Below are 22991 nucleotides of genomic sequence, written 5' to 3' on the forward strand. Positions count from 1 at the left end.
GGCTAAGGATCCAAGTCTTCCTTACCTCCTCACCACCCCAACCCTGTCAATAGAGTAAAACAGACAAACAAAATCCATTACTAATATTTGAAATGCTTTCCCTAGAGAACACTTTTATAGCTCATAATTGAAAAATCTTAAACTGTTCACTTACGAGAGAAAACAGATCAACAATTCAGATCATTCCCAAGAGTGGTCCCCAATGGAGGTGGGGGATGCGGGACTCGCTGCTGCTGGGGACGGTGGGCGGGGCAGGAGAGAGGCAAACACTGTCGTGTTCGGAAGTGTTCCCTAACATGTCGCTTCACTGGCCCTTCACTGAAGACACTAGACAAACGTTGGTAAAGCATGAACATTTATATTTAATTTACATTTTGACAATTTGCACATAAATAACAATGTAAACCAGTACGTAAACATAAGATAGTTTGTTGTTCTAGCAAAGTAAAAAGCCAATAACTTTGGTCAGTTTTAACTTTGATTAGAGGAAAAAAATAAAAACCACTGTTGATTGTGGGCTCAACATTCACATGTAAGAGGCCTACGAGGGAAAGTCAAATGGTAAAGAGAATCAAGAAGTCTCAAGCCACGCGGGTCTTCGTAAAAATTCCCACAAATAAGAAAGCACAGAAGGGAAAAGAAGAGAACAAATGAGCAGAACCAAAAAGTATTTGGTGTCAATGTCAGTGTGCGATGCTTTGGTTTACCTACAAATAAGGACTGTGTTGGTACAGCACTGATCCATACAAAATTGTCAGTTTTAACACTTAGAGGAACAGATCAGTAAGGCTCTGAGGTTTCCCTGGATTCTCTTAGTTCGTTCTTTACTGCAGGTTGACAGTAGTCGCCATCAATAAAAGGCTGAATATAGAAACCAGACTGATTAGTGATGCATCAGTTAGGAAGGAAGGAGAGGAAGAGAGAGAAAAATTAACAATGGTAAAGGGAGTAATGGGACTTTATTTCCGTGACTTGGGTGTGACCACATAATCATAATGTGGCAAAACAAAAAGAAAGCCATCTTCAACTGCCCTTCCTGGTGCAAGATGGTGAATCTCCCTCTCCCTGGTTGTTATGCAGTCCCCATCTTTGCACCAAGGTTTTGGGGTCTCTTACAATAGCAAGGAGGTGCCCAAGCTCACCAATGTGATAGTGAGGTCATCAAGTGTTAAGCAAAGCCTCAGAAAGGATTTTTCTTTTTGCCCTTGGGAAAGGTAGGTTCTTTTACATGGTTTGGCTCACAATTTAAGTGGTTATAAATATATTATATATACACATGGTATAGTGGTATAAATAGATTTATAAATATACATCATTCTTTGCTACACCTTGAATGCTGACATGTAATCTTTGGGCTTAGCAGAGTAAAAGACAGAATGGCACACATTCTATCTTTCCGGAGCACACTTGGGTTTCTCCTCTAGAGTAGCAAATCATTAGATAAGACATCACTTCCTGCACTACTGGACACACTCAATGAGGTAATTGTTGTTGAACAGCTTTGCAATGCCCTTTCATCTTTAATTAAATTAACCATAAAATGTAAAAACACAAATACTGAGGAAAATCTGAGTTTTACAGAACAAAATACAATTGATGTGTTGGGGATAGGAATGTGCATTGCCTGCTTTTACCCTAAGACAACAAGAATACCCGTTTTTCATTTTTTTGTTTTTGTTTTTGTTTTTAAAGTGTGGCCTGAGCCTATCTACCTCAAATCCTTCCTGGTAGAGCACCATGGTTGTGCAATTTTGACATAACAACAACAAAAAAAACCCCAATAACAGAAACAACACCCAGACTCAAGCCCCCAAACCTCACACATACAAAACCACCTGTGCTTTGGGAATATTTTGCAGTGGTTTTAAACATGGCATTTTGTCTTATTCACATTTTCAGATAATACATTGGGATGCAAAGGTCACGTGACCACTCTGAATGGCCATGTGACCCTGGGGGTGGGGTGACCCTGCTTTTTGGAGAGAAAGGGGGTTGGCAAAGCCTTCTTGTCTCCTTTCTGGTAAATCCGTGGCTAGGGGGAAAAGAATCTGAACTATCCACAGAAATATATAAGATTCCCTTTCTTGTTTCTTCTACTGAAGTTATTACTGGGTAATTCTGCACACATTTCCCTCCAAGTTATACAATGCTGTTCAAATGACAGATCTAATGAGTTAACACACCAACTGTCTAACTTTGGCAATACCAAACCTCATTTCCAAACCATTATTATAGAGGGAGGTCAACTGAAGTAATGTATTTGTTTACTAAATCGTAGGTACTTAAACAGATGTGCAGAAATTATCTACAAAGAATGGCCACAAGACAAAAATATAACATTTATAACTCAAATTACAAGGAATTTTTCCAGTCATTGTAAACTTTTTTAATTATTGCTTTTTGAATGATAAATTGTATAATAAATTATGAAGGATTATCATTGAAAAAATAATTATGGCTAGGCAATAGTCTTAGCAATGGGAAGGCTATGCAAACATATCCACACAAATATTCAAAATACACAGGTTCAAATATATAGATGGGGGTGTAAATAAGTATATATAATATGTATATATATTGTCTTTGCCTCATTTATACCCTGAGATTTCGGTAACTTTGGAGTTCCTTCTTTAATTCCAGAGAGGTGAGGGGAAACCATCTGCCGTCAGGAGAGCTTTGCAGAACTGGAATTATGTACAAGCATTTGCTACAGGCACCCTGACTTGCCAAGTCATAAGTTAAGAAACAAAACTAAAACACTTTTTGTTTTCTGAAAATCTTAAGGATCCATTGGTTCAACTGTTTCCTGTTTGACCTTTACAGGCCCCAGAGGTAGTGGGTTGCTGTGAGCCAACTTCATGAGGGATGGGTCTGATGACTCATAAAGGCTACACCCTGAGAGGAGTCCATTCCCCATGTTTCTTTGCAAAGACACTTTCAGGCCAGTTTCTTCTTTCTCTTTTCTGACCACAGCCAGAATTTCTTTCTCCACCACAGAGGTCACATCGATGTTGTCCTCCATGTCCTCGAGCCGGTCGGCATTGTCACTGATGTCAAACTTCTCGATTTCTTCGTTGATCCGGGTCAGATCCTCCAAAGGCATCCCCGTGGCTGGGGCCACGGGACAGTTCCCCTTCAGGTGGACCTTGAGGCTGCAGAGATGGATGTAGCTCTTGTGGCAATGGGCACACTTGTGGGGCCGCTCCCGGGTGTGTAGGCGCTTGTGGAGTTTCAGGTGCACAAACTGGGTGAATTTGGCAGGGCACACCTTGCACTGGTAAGGTTTCTCTCCAGAGTGGAGTCGCAGGTGGGTCTTGAGATTGCTGGTGCTGCTAAATCGCTTGTGGCAAACCTACAGTGTGGGCAAGAGGGCAGAGACGGGAGACGGGAAGAGCAGAGAATTAAGAGCTGCCAGTGGGAAGGGCAAGCTTACATACCAATGCCCAGCAACCTGTGAGACGAGAAGCCTCCCCGTGGCACCTATGGTGTGGCATTAAGCAAACAGGGCGATGTGGGCACACTGCACACGAGGAGGTGTTTACTTCCTCCTGCCATTTTCCACCCACTGGAAGCTGGCTGTGTCATCATCTCTGCTCATCAGCAGGTACAGGGCTACCAGCCCGTGGCCAGGCAGAATTCCTGTGTTGGTTTAAACTGTGGGCTCTATGACACGGGGAGACCGCTTCTGGGACATTTTCTACAAAGGTTAAAATTTCTACCAGAAAACACTGCCCACCTGGCATTCGTGTGGCTTCTCTCCCGTGTGTACCAGGTAGTGTTTCTGCAGGTGGGCAAGCTGAGTAAAGCCCTTGTTGCAAGTCTGGCATTTGAAAGGCCGTTCTCCGCTGTGCACTCTGAGGTGGACCTGGAAAGAAGCCACGTGCGTTAGCCCTGCTCTCAGTCGGTGGGGAGACCTCACATTTTGCTCAAGAACTCAGGCATTTATGATGCAGACATCTTAAGAGAACCATCAAGTTAAAGCTTAACCCGAACAAACAGAGCCCCAATGTTTTCAGAACGCTTCGTTTTGGTTGAGCCAAAGGAACAGAAATCACAGGCCAGCAGGGCTTTAAACTGATCTTGCAGCCCAAACCCCACATCTCCATTATTCTGAAGAAACTCCAATGAGAAGTAGTTAGTCGGAAGTCACACAGCCGGAAATGGCAACAGCAAAGCCCCCCCCCTCCCCAATCGACTACTCCCGGCCCGAGGCTCACACTGTCGCAAAAGCGCCGCCTCACCGCGCCGAGCGAGCCGCACCGCCGCGCACGCGCACCGCCGGCTGCGCCCGCTGCGAGGCCTACCTTCAGGTTTGAGAGCTGGCCGAACGTCTTGGCGCAAACGTTGCATTCATACTTAATCTTGCCATTCTGCTTCTTCAGGGGGTACGGCAGTGTCTTGTAGCCGGTCATATTTCTTTTGTTTTTAATGAGATTCATGGCTTCGTCACTGCCGGGGGCCGCCAGCGCCGCTGAGGTAGCTTTGGGCTGCACCACGTGCTCCGCCGAGGCGGCCGTGCCGGCCGTGGGCGACCCGCTGGTGGGGCTGCTCGCCCTGTCCTTCATGCTGGCGGCCGCCCCGGGGAGGGAGAAGGCACTGTGCGGCGCCGGGACGAGCACCTCGCGCGCGTGGTCGGGCTGCAGCGGCCTGCGGGCCCCGTCCGAGGGCAGCGAGCTGGGCAGGGAGGCTGGGCTGAGCAGGGGGTGGGGCAGGCCGCCGCCGCCCAGGAGGCTCCCGTAGACCGGGTACAGCCTGGGGAAGAGGCTCAGGTTGCCCACGCCGCCCATGTTGCCCACGGCGCCCAGGCCGTTGCAATTCACGCCGTAGGGGGGCAGAAGGAACTTGGGGTAGTGGGCATTGTAGGACGGGATGAAGGCCGGGGGCAGGTGCGGGGCTGGCGCGTACCCGGGGTAGGAGCCCAAGCCTTCGGGGCCGTAGGGGGCGTTCAAGTAGGCGTAGGAGTCCCGGTGGTCTGGAGGGCAGGGCGCCAGGGGCGACACCGTGTTCCCCGGGCTGCTGTGCGGGCTGCAGCTTTTGAGGCTTTGGTCGGGGCTGCTTCTCGCCGAGGGGCTCGGGGTCGTGGAGGACGGGATGGGGGAGTGAGTGATGTAGGTAGGCCTCTCCATCCCATAGGCTTTCAAAAAGTCCTCTGGCAGAGGGGCCCGGATGGGGTAAACCACCCGAGGGTAGAAGGGCATTTCGGGGCTCCCGTTTTTTCGGAAGTCGTCAGCCTCCTTTTCTGAAGCGAAGGGTGAAATGTTGGAACGGTAACAGTCCTTTCCTTTGGAGGGGTGGGAGTCCAATTTCAGGATTTCTTTCACGCTGTATTCTCTCTTTGGGACATTCTTGGGGCACAGTTCATTTTTCTCAGTGCTGGGCTGCTTTGGATGGCTCTGGGTTTGTGCTGAAATACAGAAAGGACGGTTACTCAAAGGGTTATAGAGAACTGAAGTGAAATTGCCAAAGCTGCTCTCTCCTTGAGAAAACCTGAGCGCCAGCTGGCCACAAGCGAGACACACCTGGCTTCTCAACGCCCTCTCATTCTAGAGGGCTCGGGGCCACTCGCTCAAACACACCGCTCCATTTCCTTCTGGGCAAAACGGGGACAGTGACAACATCTTGAATGAAGAGCACCGTCTGGATTATTTTGTTTCTACTAGTAAAAACCGTATGATGGAAAAGTGCTGTTCAAGCTAGAACAGGAGAGCTTCCATTAAAATGGGGTGGAAAAATCCTGGGGTGGGGGTGTCAGAGGTTAATAAAAGTCATTCTGATGTTCACAGTGTACCGAAAGGAAATCAGCACACCCTGCGAACTAGATGTGAAAGATTAAGACTCATTTCAAGTAACAAGCAGTCATCAGTTTTTGCCTCGATTCTTGTTTAATATGAATTTGATAAAACTCTGTTCAAGCTGCCTATGCCAAATAGATTAGCAAAGTGGATGCCACCCCTTCCCCTCAAGTTGCTGACAACACAAGAATGGCACCAAGGTTCTGTCTGGTCTAACCAGGCTCCCAGCAATGCTGTCCCCTGGAATCACAAGGCGTGACATACTCATCTCTGCCAAACCACAACAGGCACTTCCCGAGCCAGTTCAATTACTTAGAGCACCAAAGAAAACAGGCAGCTAAGATGAAAGCATTTATTCTATATTATTACTCGGTAAATACACTATTTAGAAACAGCAGCGATGAGGACGGTTCCAGACTCTCCAGGCCATCACCAGCCCTGCCCCTCCAAACACAAGGAACAAACGAGGCCTTTGGGAAAACACCAGTCAGTGCAGGAACACCAAAAACTCCCCGCTCGGCCTTCCCTGGAAATCAAAAGTAAAACATATGCTGCTTCGCTGGAGCTCTGGTTATCAGAGGACAATCACTCCAACTGAACAGCTGCCCCACAAGCAGGAGTAGGTTGAAGGCATGAGCCAGCCATGTGTGCAGATGCCTTGGGAGGCAGGGGAGCTCTTGGCTTCAGCACCGGAAGGGGACAGGTTTGGGGGACCATGCTGAAGCCTCTGTAAAAGTATCATTCCTTGTCTCAAAAAAAAAAAAAGTTTCTGTTTGATTTCACTGAGAAAGCACTCCAGGCTTGATATCTGATAGGTCTAGAAATGAACTCTGTGGAAGTCCAGATTCTGAACTCTTCAAATCCATTCTCTGGACTGACAGGCTTGAGGGATTCGATTCCAGTTTGAGAGGCCCTCGGAGAATGTTATCTCCTGCTAGCTGTTATCAGTTACTCCCGGGTGAGCCAGCAGCCCCAGAATAAACACAGCCAAGACACTATCAGGGAAGATGCTGATGGGGGCAGTGATGGAAAGCTTGTTGAGGGAGAGGGATTTCTGAAGCCGCTAAACCAAAATAAATAACCCCTTATCGGGCCAATATCAGTCTTTCAGTGAGGCCCAGCAGGCAGGAAGTTCAAATTGTCACTTTTGTTTTTTAAAGCTGAAATGGTAAAGGAAGAGAGACAACTAAGTTGGGAAACTGATAGGCGAGGCATCTCACAGCCACAGGAAGGAATTTTATGGAGGTGAAAAAGAACAATCTGGAGGCACCCTTGTAGGCCCACATTTAAAAAAAGATGGCACCCTCAGAAAACGCACAGAAACTTCACCATTTTCATGTGGCAAATTACACCTCAGTCTCGTAATTTTTCCAGTGGCTTCAATACTCTCTTGGTTCTAAAGTTCAACAGATTAAGACCATAAGCAAGAAGCGCGCTTCCATCAGTAGCACCGTCCCTCCTATTTAGTCAGGTGTTCTCACTAGGTACCTTAATAATTCGATTATTAAACTAAAAACAAAGCTAATGACTGGGCCAACAAACAGAAAGTCAGAATCTATAATTTTCTATGCAAAATACTTAGCACAGGGCCCAGCATATAGTAAATCCACAATCAATGTTTGGTATCTCTTATGCTCCATAGATATAAATTTCTATCTTCCTCCAAAACAATATCAAGAGGGAAACGTTAGCCCCCAAAGATATTCTAAGGTGGAAGTCATGGAATCTATGTGAAGGTACATTTTAAAAAATCATCCTTCAGCAGCTGAGTAATCAGTAGAGCTGGTGTCATTTCTGACTCTCCCACTCAGCAGCAGCTTGAGTTAACATGAAGAAGAAAATCAAGATCTGTTTTTGTTCTTAAATCTTAAATGGCTGTAGGCGGACGGAGTCATTTCAAGAGTGAACTGCTTCTGAAGGCTCTGAATGGCTTAATTATGCCGACTCACATTTTCGATCTATAATAAGAACCCCCAAGACTACAAGAAAGAACCTAGAAGTTCTGCAGTAGGCAAAACAAAGTCTGTTTTCAACTGAAACTGAGAAAGCAGATTAACATTTAGAAGTCTATAATTTGGTCAACTGTTTTCTAGATGGGTTGGTTAGATACATAGGAAAAAAATACCAAAAAACTTGGGAGGGGTATGAGTTAAATTTAATAGTTTCTACTCCTTTTGTTTTTTTAAAAAATGCCAATTTGTGATTTCTGGCTCCTTATTATTTTTACCTCAGTTTAATTCGAATCTCTTCTCAAAATTCTACCAATTGAACCATCACTGCCATTTAAAGTCCTCATGGAGATTCTGGCACAGACCTCTATTGTGCTTGAAGCATGGAAACCCAACACAACTCATTTGAAGACACAATCTACCTATTAGGCCTGATGAAAGAGTGGAAATTTTCCTGATCAGAGGCTCAATCATCAGTTACCACACCTAAGACAACTGGTTTCACAATTGGCAGCAGGAGTCTTGGCTTAATGTGACTGGTTATTTGTTCACTCTCCTTCTTTCCTATGAATACTGGACAAAGAAAGGGCCCCTGAAAATGTTAAGCCGCCATTTAGAAAAAAAAGTCTGCATAAATAAAAAGGGACATTTGTGGAAACAAAAGTGTCATTTCACAGTATACAAGGAAGTTGCTCTAAACACAGAGAATAAGCACTTAAATCTTAAATACTGTGCAAAGCCTTTTTTTCGGGGAATAAAAATGCAGGGCCTTTGAAACCACACCGGGTGAAGGATGTAGGTGAAAAAGCTTCTTCATGGTTGGTGCAAAGTCACTGGGATGGGTCACTTCAAATGGGGTTACAGTTTGGGAAAAAAAAACAAAAAAACACAACCAAGGTCTTTCTCTGAATCCACGAAACAAAGTCACTGGGATAGGTTACTTCCAATGGAGTTACTGTTTGAAAAAACAAAAAAACCAACCAAGGTCTTTCTCTGAATCCATGAATGATGAAGCTCAAGGAATGTAAAGAGACCCTCAAAAACAAGTGACTTGCAATGCTGAGAAAGTCAGGAAGAAGCAGCACGTCTTCCTGTGAAAGGCTCTGCTAGAATATAAGCTGTCTTTTACCACCAAGCCCTGCGCGGTGGGCCTGGCACGTGCAGATGCCAAAATAGCTGAATGGCTCCTGGGATGCTCAGCGCGTATGGCAGACTCTTAGGAGCTCGGAAGAGACGTGAGGGAAAAGAACTGACACCTTTGGTCACGACCTGATTCATCCCTCATGCTCATGTTGGAAGCCGGCTTGTTCCCAATTATTCCAAGACCTCTTCCTAAAGCTCAAGGGTGTGCTGAGTGTGTGTGTTTGTGTGAGAGAGAGAGAGGACCACGAATGCAAACTTGAAAGGTGATCCGGAGAGAGAGATTCATAAGCTTTTATTGTCCCAGCTTTTCAGAAGACTGCAAATACAATATTGAGATCGTAGGGAGATCAAGTAAGCAACAACTAGCTGCAGGGTTGGCTTATCCTGCCCTTACCCCTGACGGGTAATGGGTTTGTTAATTGGTCCTAAAGTTGAAGTCAAAATTCTAATTTATGTTAAAATTAACATTCATTCCAAATGTTTCAAAGGTAGAAATGAAAACTAAAACAACTGAGCCTTCAGATAAAGCAAAGAAGACTGCGTTATCAACAATTGGTGAATCTGGGTAAAAAGTATCTGGGAATTCTTTGTATTATTTTTGCAACTTTTCCTTAAGTTTGAAATCATATCAAAACAAAAAGTTACAAAAATTTCAAAAATTTAGATGCCAAAACTTTTACACCAAAAGGATCTAATGTTAAAAACTTCCTTAAAACGTAGCAGTCTAACCAAGAACACACAACCATAATTACAACAGATTGGAGTTTTATGGTCATTCTTAAATTGTTCCCGGAGATGACTTGAAAATGACTAAAAGGAGGTAGCCCTTTGCAGAGGGGTTTTGACACTAACTTCAACCAAATAAAAAAGTAAAAGCTTATTAACCTAAAGAACAGAGAATTTGTTAAAATAAAGTGATAGCTGGCTACTGTAATAGTGTTCAAGAGGTTAGATAATTAGGCTTTTGCCTTCAAGAAGGAAGCTACGATATAAAATCTTTAGAGTTATCCACTTAGAATAATATTTTAAAAAGTATAGCTGTGAGTTTTTCGAGAAACAATCTGATATGTTCTACATCAGACCACACGTTGACAACCCAAAATACATCTCTACAATACTCCGACACACATTTATAAGCACCAACAGATCACCACAAACAAGGGCTCTACCTTATATACTAGGCATGTCAGGACCAATCCCTTTTATACTCCTACCTGCCCCCTTTTGGAAAGATTAGAATTGGACATATATTTCTTCCTGTAACTTTCTGAATTAAACACTCAAAATAGCTTTTAATATTTTACACAATCAGGTTTCATAATGGGGAACAGGGACTAAAACACATTTTTTCCCTTTTCCTCGTCCCTTGTTGAAAGCCACCTACTTGACCCAACAAATGAAGCCATATAATTAAACATGTTATTAGCTCCTAGGGGCAGAACTGACATTACTGGCATTTTTTATTTATTTATTTTTTTGTTCTATAATCCACTTACTGAGATTCATCATTGTCAGCTCTCCGGGATAAGGGTAGTGAAGCCTCTCTGCAAAGTCCCGACAATACCACACAAGAAGCTCCTGGTTGGCAGGGATGGGCTTAATGGTGTAGAAGTAGATGTTCATCCCGTTCTGACACGCAGCCAGATTTTGCTCCCGGGCAGAGTGCGCCGGATTCACATAGCGCATCCAGTTGCTTTTCTCCTCATTAAAGCCATCGATGAAGTGGAGAAGCTCGCCTCTGGAATAGATCTGTCCAAATGAAAAGACAGACGTGTAAAAGAAAGTCAGCCCCAAAGCAAGGGAAAACTTCCCCGGCACCTCTAAGAATAAACACGGCAAGTCCCGCGTGTGAGTTCTCATTCCCTGTTGCCCACTTAGAAAAAGAATGAAATCGGTTTAGCCAGAGTAGTCTTGAATCAGCAGAAATCAGGACGGAAACAGGTAAGGCACACTTTGTCAGTTACCTTTTCCATTTCAGTTTTATCATCTTTTCGTGTTTGGGGAAAAATGACAGAAGAACGAAACACCACATTTCATTTAAGGAGCTGCCTCGGACGGATCAAACCACCAGGGAGTATTACTTTTGCTACAGCCGTGAGCGGCAAATGGGCGAAGCTACTAACTTTAGTTCCGATTATGCTGACTTTGAATGCTTTGAGTCACTGGGTAGAAGACCAAGCCAACCGAATACGTCAAACTGAGTCTCTCAACTTTTTCTATGGCCTCTGTACTTGCCGTTTCCTACACCCCCGCCCAAGGCTTCAACTATGCAAACATCCTCCACCCCCAAGCCTCCAAGTCCAGAAGTAACACTTGTTCATATGAATACTTGGAACCCTGCCTTTTTGTGGAAACACTGGGTGGGGCAAAGGTGAACTTCACCTGCCATAACAAAGTGAACACCGGGACAGAAGCCAGGATTTGACAGTCGACTAAGAAGTCACTTTTCCTCTTGATAAACATGTTCAGCCTTGCACTTCTCTTTTAAGCCAAGGAGGGAAGAGGGAACCCTCTTATCTGTAAGGTGGTTGGCTAAAACACCACTCACAGAGTCATAGGCATGTGTTTTTCGAAAAAGAACAGGAAGAAACTGTGTTGTTCTTTAAAGGCAACGCATAAGGAACAATTCAAAGTTTGCCTCCCAGTAATAGTACTTCTGGTTAACAGATGCACTTAGGCTACAGTTGGTAAAAAGGCAGAGGTAAGAATATGAAAAATTAAAACATACAGTCTTGCTGCAACTACTTTATAAACAAACTCCTCACCCTACCACGGAAAGTTTCTCTCTCCCTCTTTTTAAGGTGTACCACTTTTTCTTCAGACTTAAGAAATTTCCTTATCCGTCTACAATCAATACCTGGTTATCTGCAACTTGTCGTCTTCAAGTAGTAGGGCACTGTTCGTAGCAGAAATTTTGCTCTAACCGGACAGCAGGTTATGGCTTTGTTCCTAGTCACATACTGACTGTGATACTCTATAAATCGTGTCTGTATTTCACTCACACGTTATCAGAAACAAAAAGGAACTCTGTCCCTTTAACACGGGCAGTAAACACCAGAATCACTTTCTTTTAAGAGTAACTTCCTGTAAATTGTGAAGGGGGAAATACATGTGGCTTCATCAAAGCAGCTTGTGAGAGCTTTTGCGGTGTGTTTTGTTAAGAGAAAATGGAACAAGGCTGGGTGAATTCTGCTATCAAGAGGGGTTTTCAAGTTTGTTTACTCTGATGTGCAAACTTCCAGGAACATGGGGTTCCATCGTTCTGTACTCTTCGCTGGGCGGAGACTGCTTTCTAAAGCTACGGGTGTGGGATTCCAGTCAGCCTTCCCTGGATTACGATTTACTGTATCCTCATTTAAAAACAGAAACGTTTGTGCCATGAAGTCATACGTACACACACACACGAAAATAAAATAATGCGTACGTCAAATGAACACTGCTCCTTCTCACCTCACTACACTGCCATATATTATCAGGAAGATTAAAAAATGTGCTGACTCATAGTACAGTTACAAGAAATGTCACTGGTTTCTCAACTTGAACATCCCTACTCTTCTTTGACTGTGTAATTTGCATGAAACTTTTTCTTTCCTTACAACAGATGTTCATATTCCTGCCAGCAAAATCAGGATGCTTTTAACAACATGTGGGGAGTTTTCTCCTACGATATCCTCTGTATGTGAAAGACTGATTCAAATAAGTCCTCCCAAGGAAAGCGTTTCAGTTACTTAGGGTGAATCGTTAATGAACCAGGGAACTGGGACAGAGATAGCAGGTTCTTAGGTATTTCTTGCCGTTTTAAAAAATGATCATGCATTAAAAAGTCTCATGCTGGATTGCGTTAATTCAGACTTTTGACTCCAAGAATTACACACCTCTGTGGCTCGCTTCTGAGAAGACTTTATTGGCAATAAAGGCAAAAATGCACTCACTGACATTTTGCCCACTGTATGTCACAAAGTAAATATATTTTAAGCATGTGTAATTATTAAATAAAAATTGTGAGCACACAATTCTTAGTGCTTTCTCTTGTTTGGAAAATAGTAAAATAAAGTTCTAAAAAACAAAACTTCCTGGATTAAAAAAAAAAAAATCCTGTTTCTATGGAACAGCTTCTGAATGATCCCCCAAATAGAAGTCTTTTATAAAGATACTTCTCCAAAAGATATAAGCATGGTAGGTAAAAACTGGCCAAAGTAAGTATAATCCAGTTCTTGTTGTTACCATGCAGCTGTTTCTCAAAAGAATTCAAATAATGGTTCCCTGGTAGTCATGTATATTTTATGCAAGTATGTATTAAAAAATTACTTTTAAATTTAGTAAGCATGTCCTTCTTTTCTAATTGAGAAAAGTGAATATCCTAGAGAGATCTATGGGAAGATGGAAAACAGTCTAATTTTTGTCTCTGTTCCTTTCTAATTCAGGGTCCTTTATTCAAAAACTCCATCTATTAGTTCATCGTTGAGGTCCTTTCTAATCCTGATATCCCAAAGGACATTGTATTAGCCAGACGTTTATGCTCTCACATGATTGTAAGCACTTCCCTTATGCTATGGGAGTAATGCACAAACTGTCAAACCCAACAGTTTTCTGATGCAGATGCAAGACCAGTCCCAGTCATCTCCATTCCCCTAGTGGCATCTTCTACCCATCCTTCCTTAACGGCATTTATTTTCAAGCTAATTCATTTACGATTACTCTTCCATTCAATTAAAGTTAACTCAGCAAGAAATCAAGAAGGGGTGAAATCTAAGGCTTGGTGACTCATTACTACTTCCTTGCAGAGAAATGCAAATGAACCTACCCTTGAAGCAAGCAGCAAACTGTTTCCTTTCATCACAAAGCTCTAATGAATTGCAAAAATTAAGATTCACATACAGTCCATATCTCCATCCCTAATCACCTACAGGCTGCATTTCTAGAGCCAAACAATCAACCAGTTTCAATCCCATTTGCTTACAACTCCCTGTGTCCACAGGGGCCCTGAATAGTTGTGGTTAGCCCCAGTACAGGTTGAAAAAGGAAGTGACCCAGCAATTCTGGCTCCATCTTTTTCCTTAATTCTTAAGGAATCTGAAAAAATGTTCCCTACTTACCCGCCAGAAATATATCCTGTTGGCGTTCTTGGGAACAGTATCACTGGTGTAGATTTCACCTATTAGAGGTCCAAAACGTGTTCCCTTTGGTATGTATTCTTTACTCACCACTCCGATAACCTAAAGGGGATAAAACATGAAATAATTATGTCAACTGTGAAATATTAACTGACGTTTTTGTTGAATCGAATTGTCAAGTGATAATACAACCAACAGTGACAAAATTATGACATGGAGAGCAGATATCAATGGTGCCAACATAATCTTAACAACAAGCTTCATCTTAAGGGGAAAGCATCTTTTAAGCTCCCAGATCACAAGCAAATACCCAACCAAGCATTAAAATAGTCTAAAGGATTACTCTGGTGACTTTTTCATTTTTATTATTACTTTTCATACTAGAAGAACAGAGAGGGTAGCCATTCTGTTTTATCTGATTTTAGAATCAGATACTGCAGAATTAAATGGTCAAGATTAAACTATTACAGCCTGCTCCTAGTTTCTTATTTCTCCTTCTTCATCAAACCATAAACACAGCATGCTTGAGGGGAATAAAATAGTTTTAACCTCAGAAACCAAAATAATGCTCTTTGGTTGTTCCACAAAGACCTAAGGAACCAGAAGCAAAACACATTATATTTTTTTTCATTCCAGATGAGGTTTTTTTTTTTTTTCATAGCTTATAAGTTCTCTTTAATAGAAGAAAGATCTTTCAAGCAACTTTGTTCTCCCCTAGCATCTTCTACTCAACAGTGGTCAAAAGTCATCCTTTGAAATGGAATTTATACTGAGGGGAGCTGTGGGTTCTGAGAGCTGTGGGTTCTAAGATCTGAGGAAATGACCTTCTCAGACTGGATGTATCACACTAGGGCCTTGCTAAAGAAACATGTTAACTATGCCAGTTCCTCCTTGATCGTAAATTTCTTTAAGGGAGTGAAAAAAAATCACCAACCACGAATCAGGAAGCAATTCATCACTATTCAAAAGAACTCCTCTGTAAGTAGTCCTCTGCAACATTTTGCAGTTACAGTTTTGTGTCGGTTTTTATTCAGTCACTTTCTCATTTTTATTTTATTTTTTGTCCAAAATTACCTACAAATTACTTATTGGATACCTTACCAAAACGGACCAAGAGGGGAGGTAAAAGAGAATATTTGCTTCCAGGTTTTACTAAGTCTGATGGCTCCTGTATAATTGTGGACCTGCCGTGGTAGGTCCAAATACATGTATCAATAAATGTGCACCGTGCAATCTCAGATTTTGGTTGTGACACACAGTGATATGTCAATAAATCTCATCAAGAACTTAAAACCTGTTTAAATGGATATGGAATAAGTACATCTCCAAATGGATATGGAATAAGTACACTCCAATCTTTCTCATTTACATTTCTTATCAATCAATATTTTTTGTTTTTTGGTTTTTTTAGCAATTTAGTATTCAATATACAAGCCAGTGGAGCATACCCAGACTGGGAAGACAGAAAAAAAGAAAGAAAGAAGACAAAGAAAGAAAGAAAAGAAAAGAAAAGAAAGAAAAGAAAAGAGAAGAGAAAAGAAAAGAAAAAAGAAAAGAAAAAGAAAGAAAGAAAAAGAAAATTTCCTACACCTAGCACAAGTTGAAACAAGGTTGTGAACTAAAGCGTTATTTTTGGTACTTTACGAATTTCTGGCAGAGCTGACAAAAGCAGATGTTCGCCTCATCCCCCTCCTCTGCCTTCATTTACACCTACGTGCCCTTTCAATACCGTTCATCGTTCATCGTTACTGGTATTTGCTGGCAGTAAAACTGGGGACAGGAGAAGCTCAGAGCAGTTTTGAGATAAAAATATGTACTAAAGCTTAAGTAGACTTACTTATGCAGAGGCTCATTATTTATGATACATTATTGAACCTAAATAATTTGAAAAATTCATGGAATTGACTTCTGTGACACAAATCATTTGGCATTCACATTCGAGTGATTATTCCATAATATTAAAATGACAAACAGGAAAAACAAATAATGTCATTTGTTGGTGAGCCAATAATTAGCAGTTGATATTTTCAACATATCCACTTTAAAGCAGTAATTTAAAGAAAGGTACTCAACTGGTTCATCAACTTTGTTTTAAATTATAGTCTCTTGCAGGCAGTGTCTTGGGAGTCAGAGCTTGATTACCAACAAGTACCATTACATTGAGGTCAGGTTTTTTTTCTTCCGAATTCCTCTTTTTTTTAAACCAATAGGCCTCTTGGTTCTCATCTATCAATCTTACACTAAGAAAACACACAAGACTTTCTTATGGCCAAAAAGAAATCGACCTGAATCTTATTTCTACAAAAGAATTGGCAGAAGTAACCACCCAGCACCTATTTGAGAACAACTATAAGCAAGTCACTGAGGAAGCCTGAGGACAGTACTTACCATCTATAACCTTACAAAGGCAATTAAGTAGGCAAGACAGAAGAACAATTAAAAAGAGGAGGGTCTGTGGTGGAAGAGAAGTCTATGAAAATCCTCAAGCCCCAAACAAATAAAAGAACCTACACTTACTGTGGTGAGTATTTCATAATTAAAAGAAAAAAAAAAAGAGCCAAAGAGACTCAATATTAGATTATCTTTACAAGTGGGACAGAAACCTATTATTTTCAGTTCCATTATACACAGAGCTATCGGGAACACATAAACGCACATAAAGTGGATACACAGAGACACAAAATAATAGAATTTCAAGGCTGGAAGGAATTGTATAGCTTAAATACCATCTCTATCCATTCCTAGCCCAGCACTTTAGTACAGGATAAATACCTTCATCTCAAATCCATGTCTGAGACATTATTCAAAGAGGACATAGGAGCTGCAATTCTAAGATTACAGCGCTCCGCTGGGTAACTGTGGAGGGGGAATAGGAACCAAGGTTGTTTTTAATGGGAAGTGGAAGACCAAGTCCTAGTCTCCCTCTTGCCCCAGAAAGATCCAGATGTGAATCTTAGCCAACAACATTCTACCCCTGGAGCAAGCACGCGAGACAGAGGAATCTGGCTGTGCCTTGGGCTTCACAGTGCTAAAAAGACTAATTAAGAATGTGTTCACCTGAGCTCAAGAAGGAAACTTCACAGGAACTGACCAGGGTCCTAAAGAATTATTACTAGGGGCAGGCTGCTGTCTGTGTGCCTTCCATAACCCTATCTGGGAGAAGACCCTGGCCTCCACACTTGCTTCCCTCCTCTCTTGCCGCCCCACAAGCCCTTCCACCACTTGGGCAGATCTGTCTCTGTCAGTGGCCTCAGTTAGAGCACACACCCTGATGTCTGAGCCTTCCAGACAAAAAAAGGGCTTGTTTTTCATTGTACAAAAATGAAGATTTCACAACTTAGGATGGGGGTTGCTGAATTTAAGTCTGATATCAAGGAGAATATGAACTTGGTATTTTTTTTTAAAGCAATTCCTCCTTTAGGGGATCTACAAACACACACATAGCAGAGGCCTTTAAGCAGAAACATTATTCAGGTTTAAATGTGGTATGAGCATCCTCATCCCAAATTACATTAAGATGATTTTAATTACTAGCTATCTCTTCCCCTCCCCGAATCCACCCCCATAAAAATGACTTATTCGATTAAAATTCTATTTTGAATACAAGGATATTTGCATTGAGATGACGAGAACTCTGTTCTGGACTAAGACTTTAGCTTGTAATTCACTTCATTTTTTTTTTTTTTTTAAAGGGAGTGGGATGGATGGAGATGTTTTTGGAAGATTTCCTCCTTAATTATCTTTATATTAAAGGAAACAGGGAAATGCCTTGCTACATTGCCTCACAAATAAAAGGCAGTAGGAAGAAGAGGGAATTGCATGTTATAGAGAGATACTTTTTACAGATGGCTTGAGTTAATAATGGACTTCAATCAAAATAGACATTCGGTGAGTCCCCATCATTGGTCTGATGTTTATCACCACATGACTCTCGGAGGTCAGACTTAGAGCCACCGTGCCTCTTGAATATAAGCAAACTCGATACAGGCCACTGCTTCTAAAATATAACTGTTTAAATTGATCTGTCTGTATTCATGTATTCACAAAAGATTATTTCAGGAGGACAAGGGGAAAATCCCCCCTAAAAGAATAACCCCTCAGTTAAAAAAGGTTTTAAAAGTTTTGAATAGTATGTCTATATTTGGTTTGAATTCTGGAAATAGGAAGTAAGAACAGGCTCATTAAAGGTGCAGAATGATTCTAAACCAAATCTAAAAATGAGGGTCGAGATCAGAAATTTGGTTCGTATGTTTTGTTTTTAAACCAAAAGAAAAAAAAAGGTGCTGACACATAGCACAAATTCATAATGAAAAATGGTCTTGTTTAAAAAAAATCCCCAAGTATGTCAGCACAACAGTACACAGTGTAACATCTTCTGTTACTTAAATGAAAACATATAAAGAAGGGCAAGATCAACCAGTGAGATAAAAACCCCATATAGAGAGGCTTTTTTCCCCCTCTTTCCATGGCTGGTGCGACTGAAAGAACTAACCGAATAATGTCAGTGTAAACATTTCATCCATCCTGAAGGTTTCTGTTTGAGAACTGGCTTTCAGGAATCACACCCTCAATGGCTCACTTGCATGTGACGCTTTCACGTCCGTAAGGGAGCTGTCCTTTCCCAAAGTGCAGAAAGGTAGGAGAAAGAAACAGAAAAATAGGTACAAATTCCAGAATAAGTGTAAGACGGCATTACATTCGAGGTGGCTTCCTGGTTGCTTTTATGATTAGGAACAGGAGATGTGTTACTCAATGTTTTAGTTAAATAAAATATGGGGAAATAGAACAGGAGGACCCTGATCTCTTATTAGGTTAGTTTTGAAGGACCCGCTTTAGGGATACAAGGCACTGTATGAACATACTGAAATAGGAAGTTATATGTTCAGAGGAAAAAAAAAAAAACCAAGCAAGCTTAATAAAGGATCGGCCTGAAAGATGTAAAGACGATAAATAAAACCACAGTGACACCAAGAGGGGCCAGTGCAGCATAATCAAAGAAGCACTGACTGGGGAAGTCAGAAGAACTTTGCTCCTAGTCCTGCCTCGGGCTTCTAACTCCACATCTTGGGTAACTGACTGTCTTTCTGAACCTTGGACTAATGATCCGAAGGCACTACTTTATTTAGCTATGATTTTAAGTAGAATGTTGGAAATCGAAAAACAAGCTAAGAGCTGAACAGAGATAAGAACATTATAGGACGAAAAGGCAAAAAGATGACCCATAGAATAGAGGTCTTTATTTCAGTCCACTGGGCACGACAGGGCAACACGGCACAAATGAACCCTGGGAACACACCACTATTTGGTCAAATGTGATATGGGGAAAAACACACTACACCTTCTAAAGCCACAGCCAAACCTTAAATAGCCAAACAAATCCTACATTGATTCCACGGGCCACGCATTATGAGGCTTTCTACTGAAAAGAGTGTTACTCTCAGAAAGAGGTGTAATTAAGGGCCGACCTCTGGGGTTAAATTGTTCGTTAATGTTCATGTACAGCTACAATTTAAATTTTGTTTTTTATAAAATCTGCCTCTATTCTTCCAGCAGGAAAAAAAAAAAGTTAAGCTTTAATGAAACTCAAAGCAGAGCTGCTCTATTTAATTTTAGACAGCTGTGTCTCCCCCTCACCAAAAACACTGAACTCAGACACACAAACAGGAAAGAGACAAAGTATTTCCCAAACAACAGGCTCCCCCGACTCCTTCAAATACTGTTCCTTGGGGAAGAAGGAAAAGTGATCTGACATGGCTCTAATGAATAGTCCCAGCATCAAGTCATGGATTCCTACGGCAAGGAATCACTTCTTGCTGAAGGCAGCAACAGAAATGACAGTGACCTCTGGTAGTCCTGGTGGTGGGAAGTCTGTTGGGGGGTCAATTCCCTCAACTCAGCTCCGCTGTAGAGACTAGTAGGGACTACTGCAGTAGCTGAATTCTCAAAACAAGAGGTGGTTCTGCAAGTTATTTCACAGCTAAACATCACGCCTAGCTATAATCGTTATATAAAAGGGTAAACACAAATCCTTTGCTCGTTCCAAGTTTGGGTTTCCAGCCCCTTTGAAACAACAAAGAGTGTACCCACTTCAGAGGCCAATAAGGAATCGGCCTGCCAGCCCAGCCAGAGCCAAGGAGCTGCCGCAGATAAACAGTGGGTAGCTCTGAAGTCATCCAGGCAGAGGACACTTTGACACGAACCTCTTGGCTTATACCATCACTTCAGTTCATAAACACGTCAAGGTTTTGAGAACAATTTTAGAAACCCAGCTAATAAAGCTGGCTCATTAAAAAGAATAAAGCCATCTAATGACCAAAAGGAGACAAAAGAAACATGAAGAACTTTTTTTTCTAAGAAAGTTTTCTCCCTCAAAAGCCACGGTACACCTGGAGGTCCAGGGTCAGCGAGGCCAGGGTGGGCAGTGGCTTTCTCGAAGGTTGCTGGCAAGTTCGCCCACCTTGTGCTGCCGTTGGGCTTTGCCAAGAGGTGTCAGCTTGCCAAAAGATTTAACTGTTTGCTAATTAGGATGGAACAGTTGAGGGCTGGAGGAAATGAGAAGGACTTAGGGACAGAGAAAGCAATGGAAGAAGTGAATTAAGTAATCAATTATTTACTGATGCTTACGGATTCTCACGGAACTAGGAGGTCGCAAGGGCAAGCAGTAGGGAGATTTGGCGTCAGGTGCCAGTCTTCTTCAGCAAGAAGCCAGAGGCTTACCTCTTTGCTGTTTGTGGCATATTTGAAAAGCAGATTCCTGGGTAGGGATGCCTCTGCCTGAACTGCCGTCCCTCCGTCGGCGCCGCAATCCCAGGGGTGGTCGTTCACGATATAGGTACACTTCTCTTCAAACTCGGCCTCTGTCCAGAGCGTCATATCGGCGTCCTCCATGTCCATTTTCATGGTCCCGTCGGGGAACCCTGGAAACCTCACAGCGCTGGAGCTACACTTTGGGGCAGCCTGGAAGAGACGGGAAAAGGCCTTTAATCCCCATTGTCCTGTGGCTCCGACCGAGAGGCTATGACTAATACAGTAGTCTGAAGACTTGAAAAGCAGATGCAGAGTGCCTGGTACAGTTGAGCAAGAGCCAAAAAGCCGTATAAAGAAGACTGCCTTGGCGAAGCAAGGTTTTAAAATGCTGCTCTTACTTAGTTCTTAAGAAAGAAAGAAAGAAAGAAAGAAAGAAAGAAAGAAAGAAAGAAAGGAGTGTGGCAAACTCACTGGGGGAGGAAAGGAGGAAAAAAAAGAAAAAAGAAAAAAGAACCACCTCCGAACAATCCCGGCTTTACCTCTCCCAGCAGAAGAATGCTGCGGGCGCTCAGGCCTAGGTCCCAGAACTCCTGGGGTCATGGCCGCCAGACCCTCAGCGCTGTGGAAAAGCTGCCTCAGAAAAGTGTCACAAACAAGGAGAGGAAGAGGAAGGAGCTCTGTCTGCCTCTGAATGAAGCTAAAAATGGAAAGCGCGTGTGGGGCAGGAGCGGAACCCAGCCGGCCTTTTCCAAATGGGGAAGACTGAACTTTCCCACCAGCTCCCAACGCAAAACAACTTTCAAAACAACTCGCCGCCCCCCCTCCTCTGCTGCGCGCTCCCTTTCATCCTCTCACAGGGAAGACTGAAAGGGTTGCATCCTGCCAGCATCCCTGAGCTGCAGCTTTTCAGAAACGGTTTGGGAGCACAGGAAAAAGAGGAGGAAAAATGGGCAAAGGGGGACTACTCCTGGCAGTCTCCTTTGACTGGTGGGCATCTCACGCCAAACTGAAAAAGCAAAAACAAAGCATAAAACTGTTCAATAGCATTCCCTGGAGAGAATTCCTTTAGGAGCCCTCAGCTACAAATAGCACTTTCCACTTAAATCTGAAAGTGTACAAATTCCCAGAAGTCACTGATGTGCTTCAGTTTACTGTAACTAAAGTTATAACAAATATAGAAGACTCAGAGGACAGGCTCTTGCTTCCACTTGTAAACGGATAAGGATGTTCCCGCAAATCCCCCCTCACACTCAGGAAAAGTGCTTTCCAAAGAGGAAAAAAGGTAAACAACTTCTGCAACGCTTTCCCATACGATGTTTGATAAAAAGTAGGGACATGGGTATCATTTCCATGTAAGAACGTGTCCCCCTTAGAATGTAAACACAGCTCTCCGTACAAGTCCTTCAAAGTGGTTTTCATTCTTTTCTTCCCTGAATACGATGGCCTTTTAAAAAGAAGTCAGATGCAAAGTTGTCTTTCCTGAGTGACGATTTAGACAAACTTGCTTGTTTTTATTTTGTTCTAACATGTAGAGTCATGATGCCAAATAAATGTTAAAATAAAGCAAAATTTTAAAATGAAGCCAACTCGGAGAAGTCACTTTGTTGACGGGGGTGGGCAGGAGCCACTACCGAAATTTCAATGAATTGACAATTATGCCTCGAACTGAAAGGGTTAATGATTCATAAGGAAAAAGTCTTATAAATGCTTGACAGTTCTAAGAGCCCTAAAGCAGAAGGAGTTCTGGTTTCTACTGCGACTACGCTAACAACAACAACAACAACAATTTCTGATCAATTCAGAATTAAAAACAAGATCAAGTTCCTTACCAAGGTCGTACCCACACGCTTTTCCAAGCAAATATCCAACATCTGAGAGAAGTGTCGCGCATCTCTACACAGTCCACATTTCCTCCGCGTCCCCTCGCGGGCTGAGGACTGACGCGCACCTCGGCCGTCCCTCCTTTTCTACGGCCGCCCCGGCGCCCGCGTCCCGGCTCTCCGCGGCGGACAGGTGCCGCGCTGCTCTGCCTCTCCGCAGCACTGGAGGGCTGAGTGTCACCGCAGCACTTTCAGTCTGTGTTAACCAGACCGGAGGCTCCTTTCCCCTCCCTGCTGCAGATTTCCCATTCGTCTGATTCACTCCCACCAGCTGCTGAAGGGGGGCGTGGCCACACCTGGACTCGCCGGAGCCGCGCCGAGAGCTCAGCCCAGGGCTTTCCCCCAGATCGCGAGCTGCCCAGAGCT

At 42.8% G+C, this 22991-nt stretch overlaps 1 protein-coding gene across 3 annotated transcripts; it reads right to left on the reverse strand.

Annotated features, from left to right (window-relative positions):
- Positions 1 to 342: 342 nt before the first annotated feature.
- Positions 343 to 22991, reverse strand: PRDM1 (PR/SET domain 1). 3 transcript variants are annotated; one of them, XM_026511720.4, is made up of 7 exons: positions 22575 to 22991; positions 20716 to 20955; positions 13981 to 14100; positions 10381 to 10633; positions 4305 to 5404; positions 3737 to 3865; positions 343 to 3352 (listed from the first exon to the last, which is right to left on the reverse strand). In XM_026511720.4, the coding sequence occupies exons 1-7, from the start codon at positions 22614 to 22616 to the stop codon at positions 2780 to 2782; spliced, it is 2457 nt and encodes an 818-aa protein (XP_026367505.1). In that variant the 5' UTR covers positions 22617 to 22991; the 3' UTR covers positions 343 to 2779. The 3 variants fall into 3 exon arrangements, with proteins under 3 accessions (XP_026367505.1, XP_057167143.1, XP_057167144.1); XM_057311160.1 differs by lacking the exon at positions 22575 to 22991 and adding an exon at positions 21285 to 22568; XM_057311161.1 differs by lacking the exons at positions 13981 to 14100; positions 20716 to 20955; positions 22575 to 22991 and adding an exon at positions 11742 to 13970.

The sequence above is a fragment of the Ursus arctos genome, unplaced genomic scaffold, assembly GCF_023065955.2.
Source record: "Ursus arctos isolate Adak ecotype North America unplaced genomic scaffold, UrsArc2.0 scaffold_13, whole genome shotgun sequence".
Classification (NCBI taxonomy): Eukaryota; Metazoa; Chordata; class Mammalia; order Carnivora; family Ursidae; genus Ursus; species Ursus arctos.

Excerpts from the sequence above, each read along its gene's own strand:
- PRDM1 (XM_026511720.4), bottom strand. The coding sequence starts at position 22,616 with ATGTTGGATATTTGCTTGGAAAAGCGTGTGGGTACGACCTTG. Across the intron at positions 3,866-4,304 it reads GCCAGCTCTCAAACCTGAAG|GTCCACCTCAGAGTGCACAG; the intron begins GTAGGCCTCGCA and ends GCTTCTTTCCAG. Across the intron at positions 3,353-3,736 it reads AGAAGCCACACGAATGCCAG|GTTTGCCACAAGCGATTTAG; the intron begins GTGGGCAGTGTT and ends CCCACACTGTAG.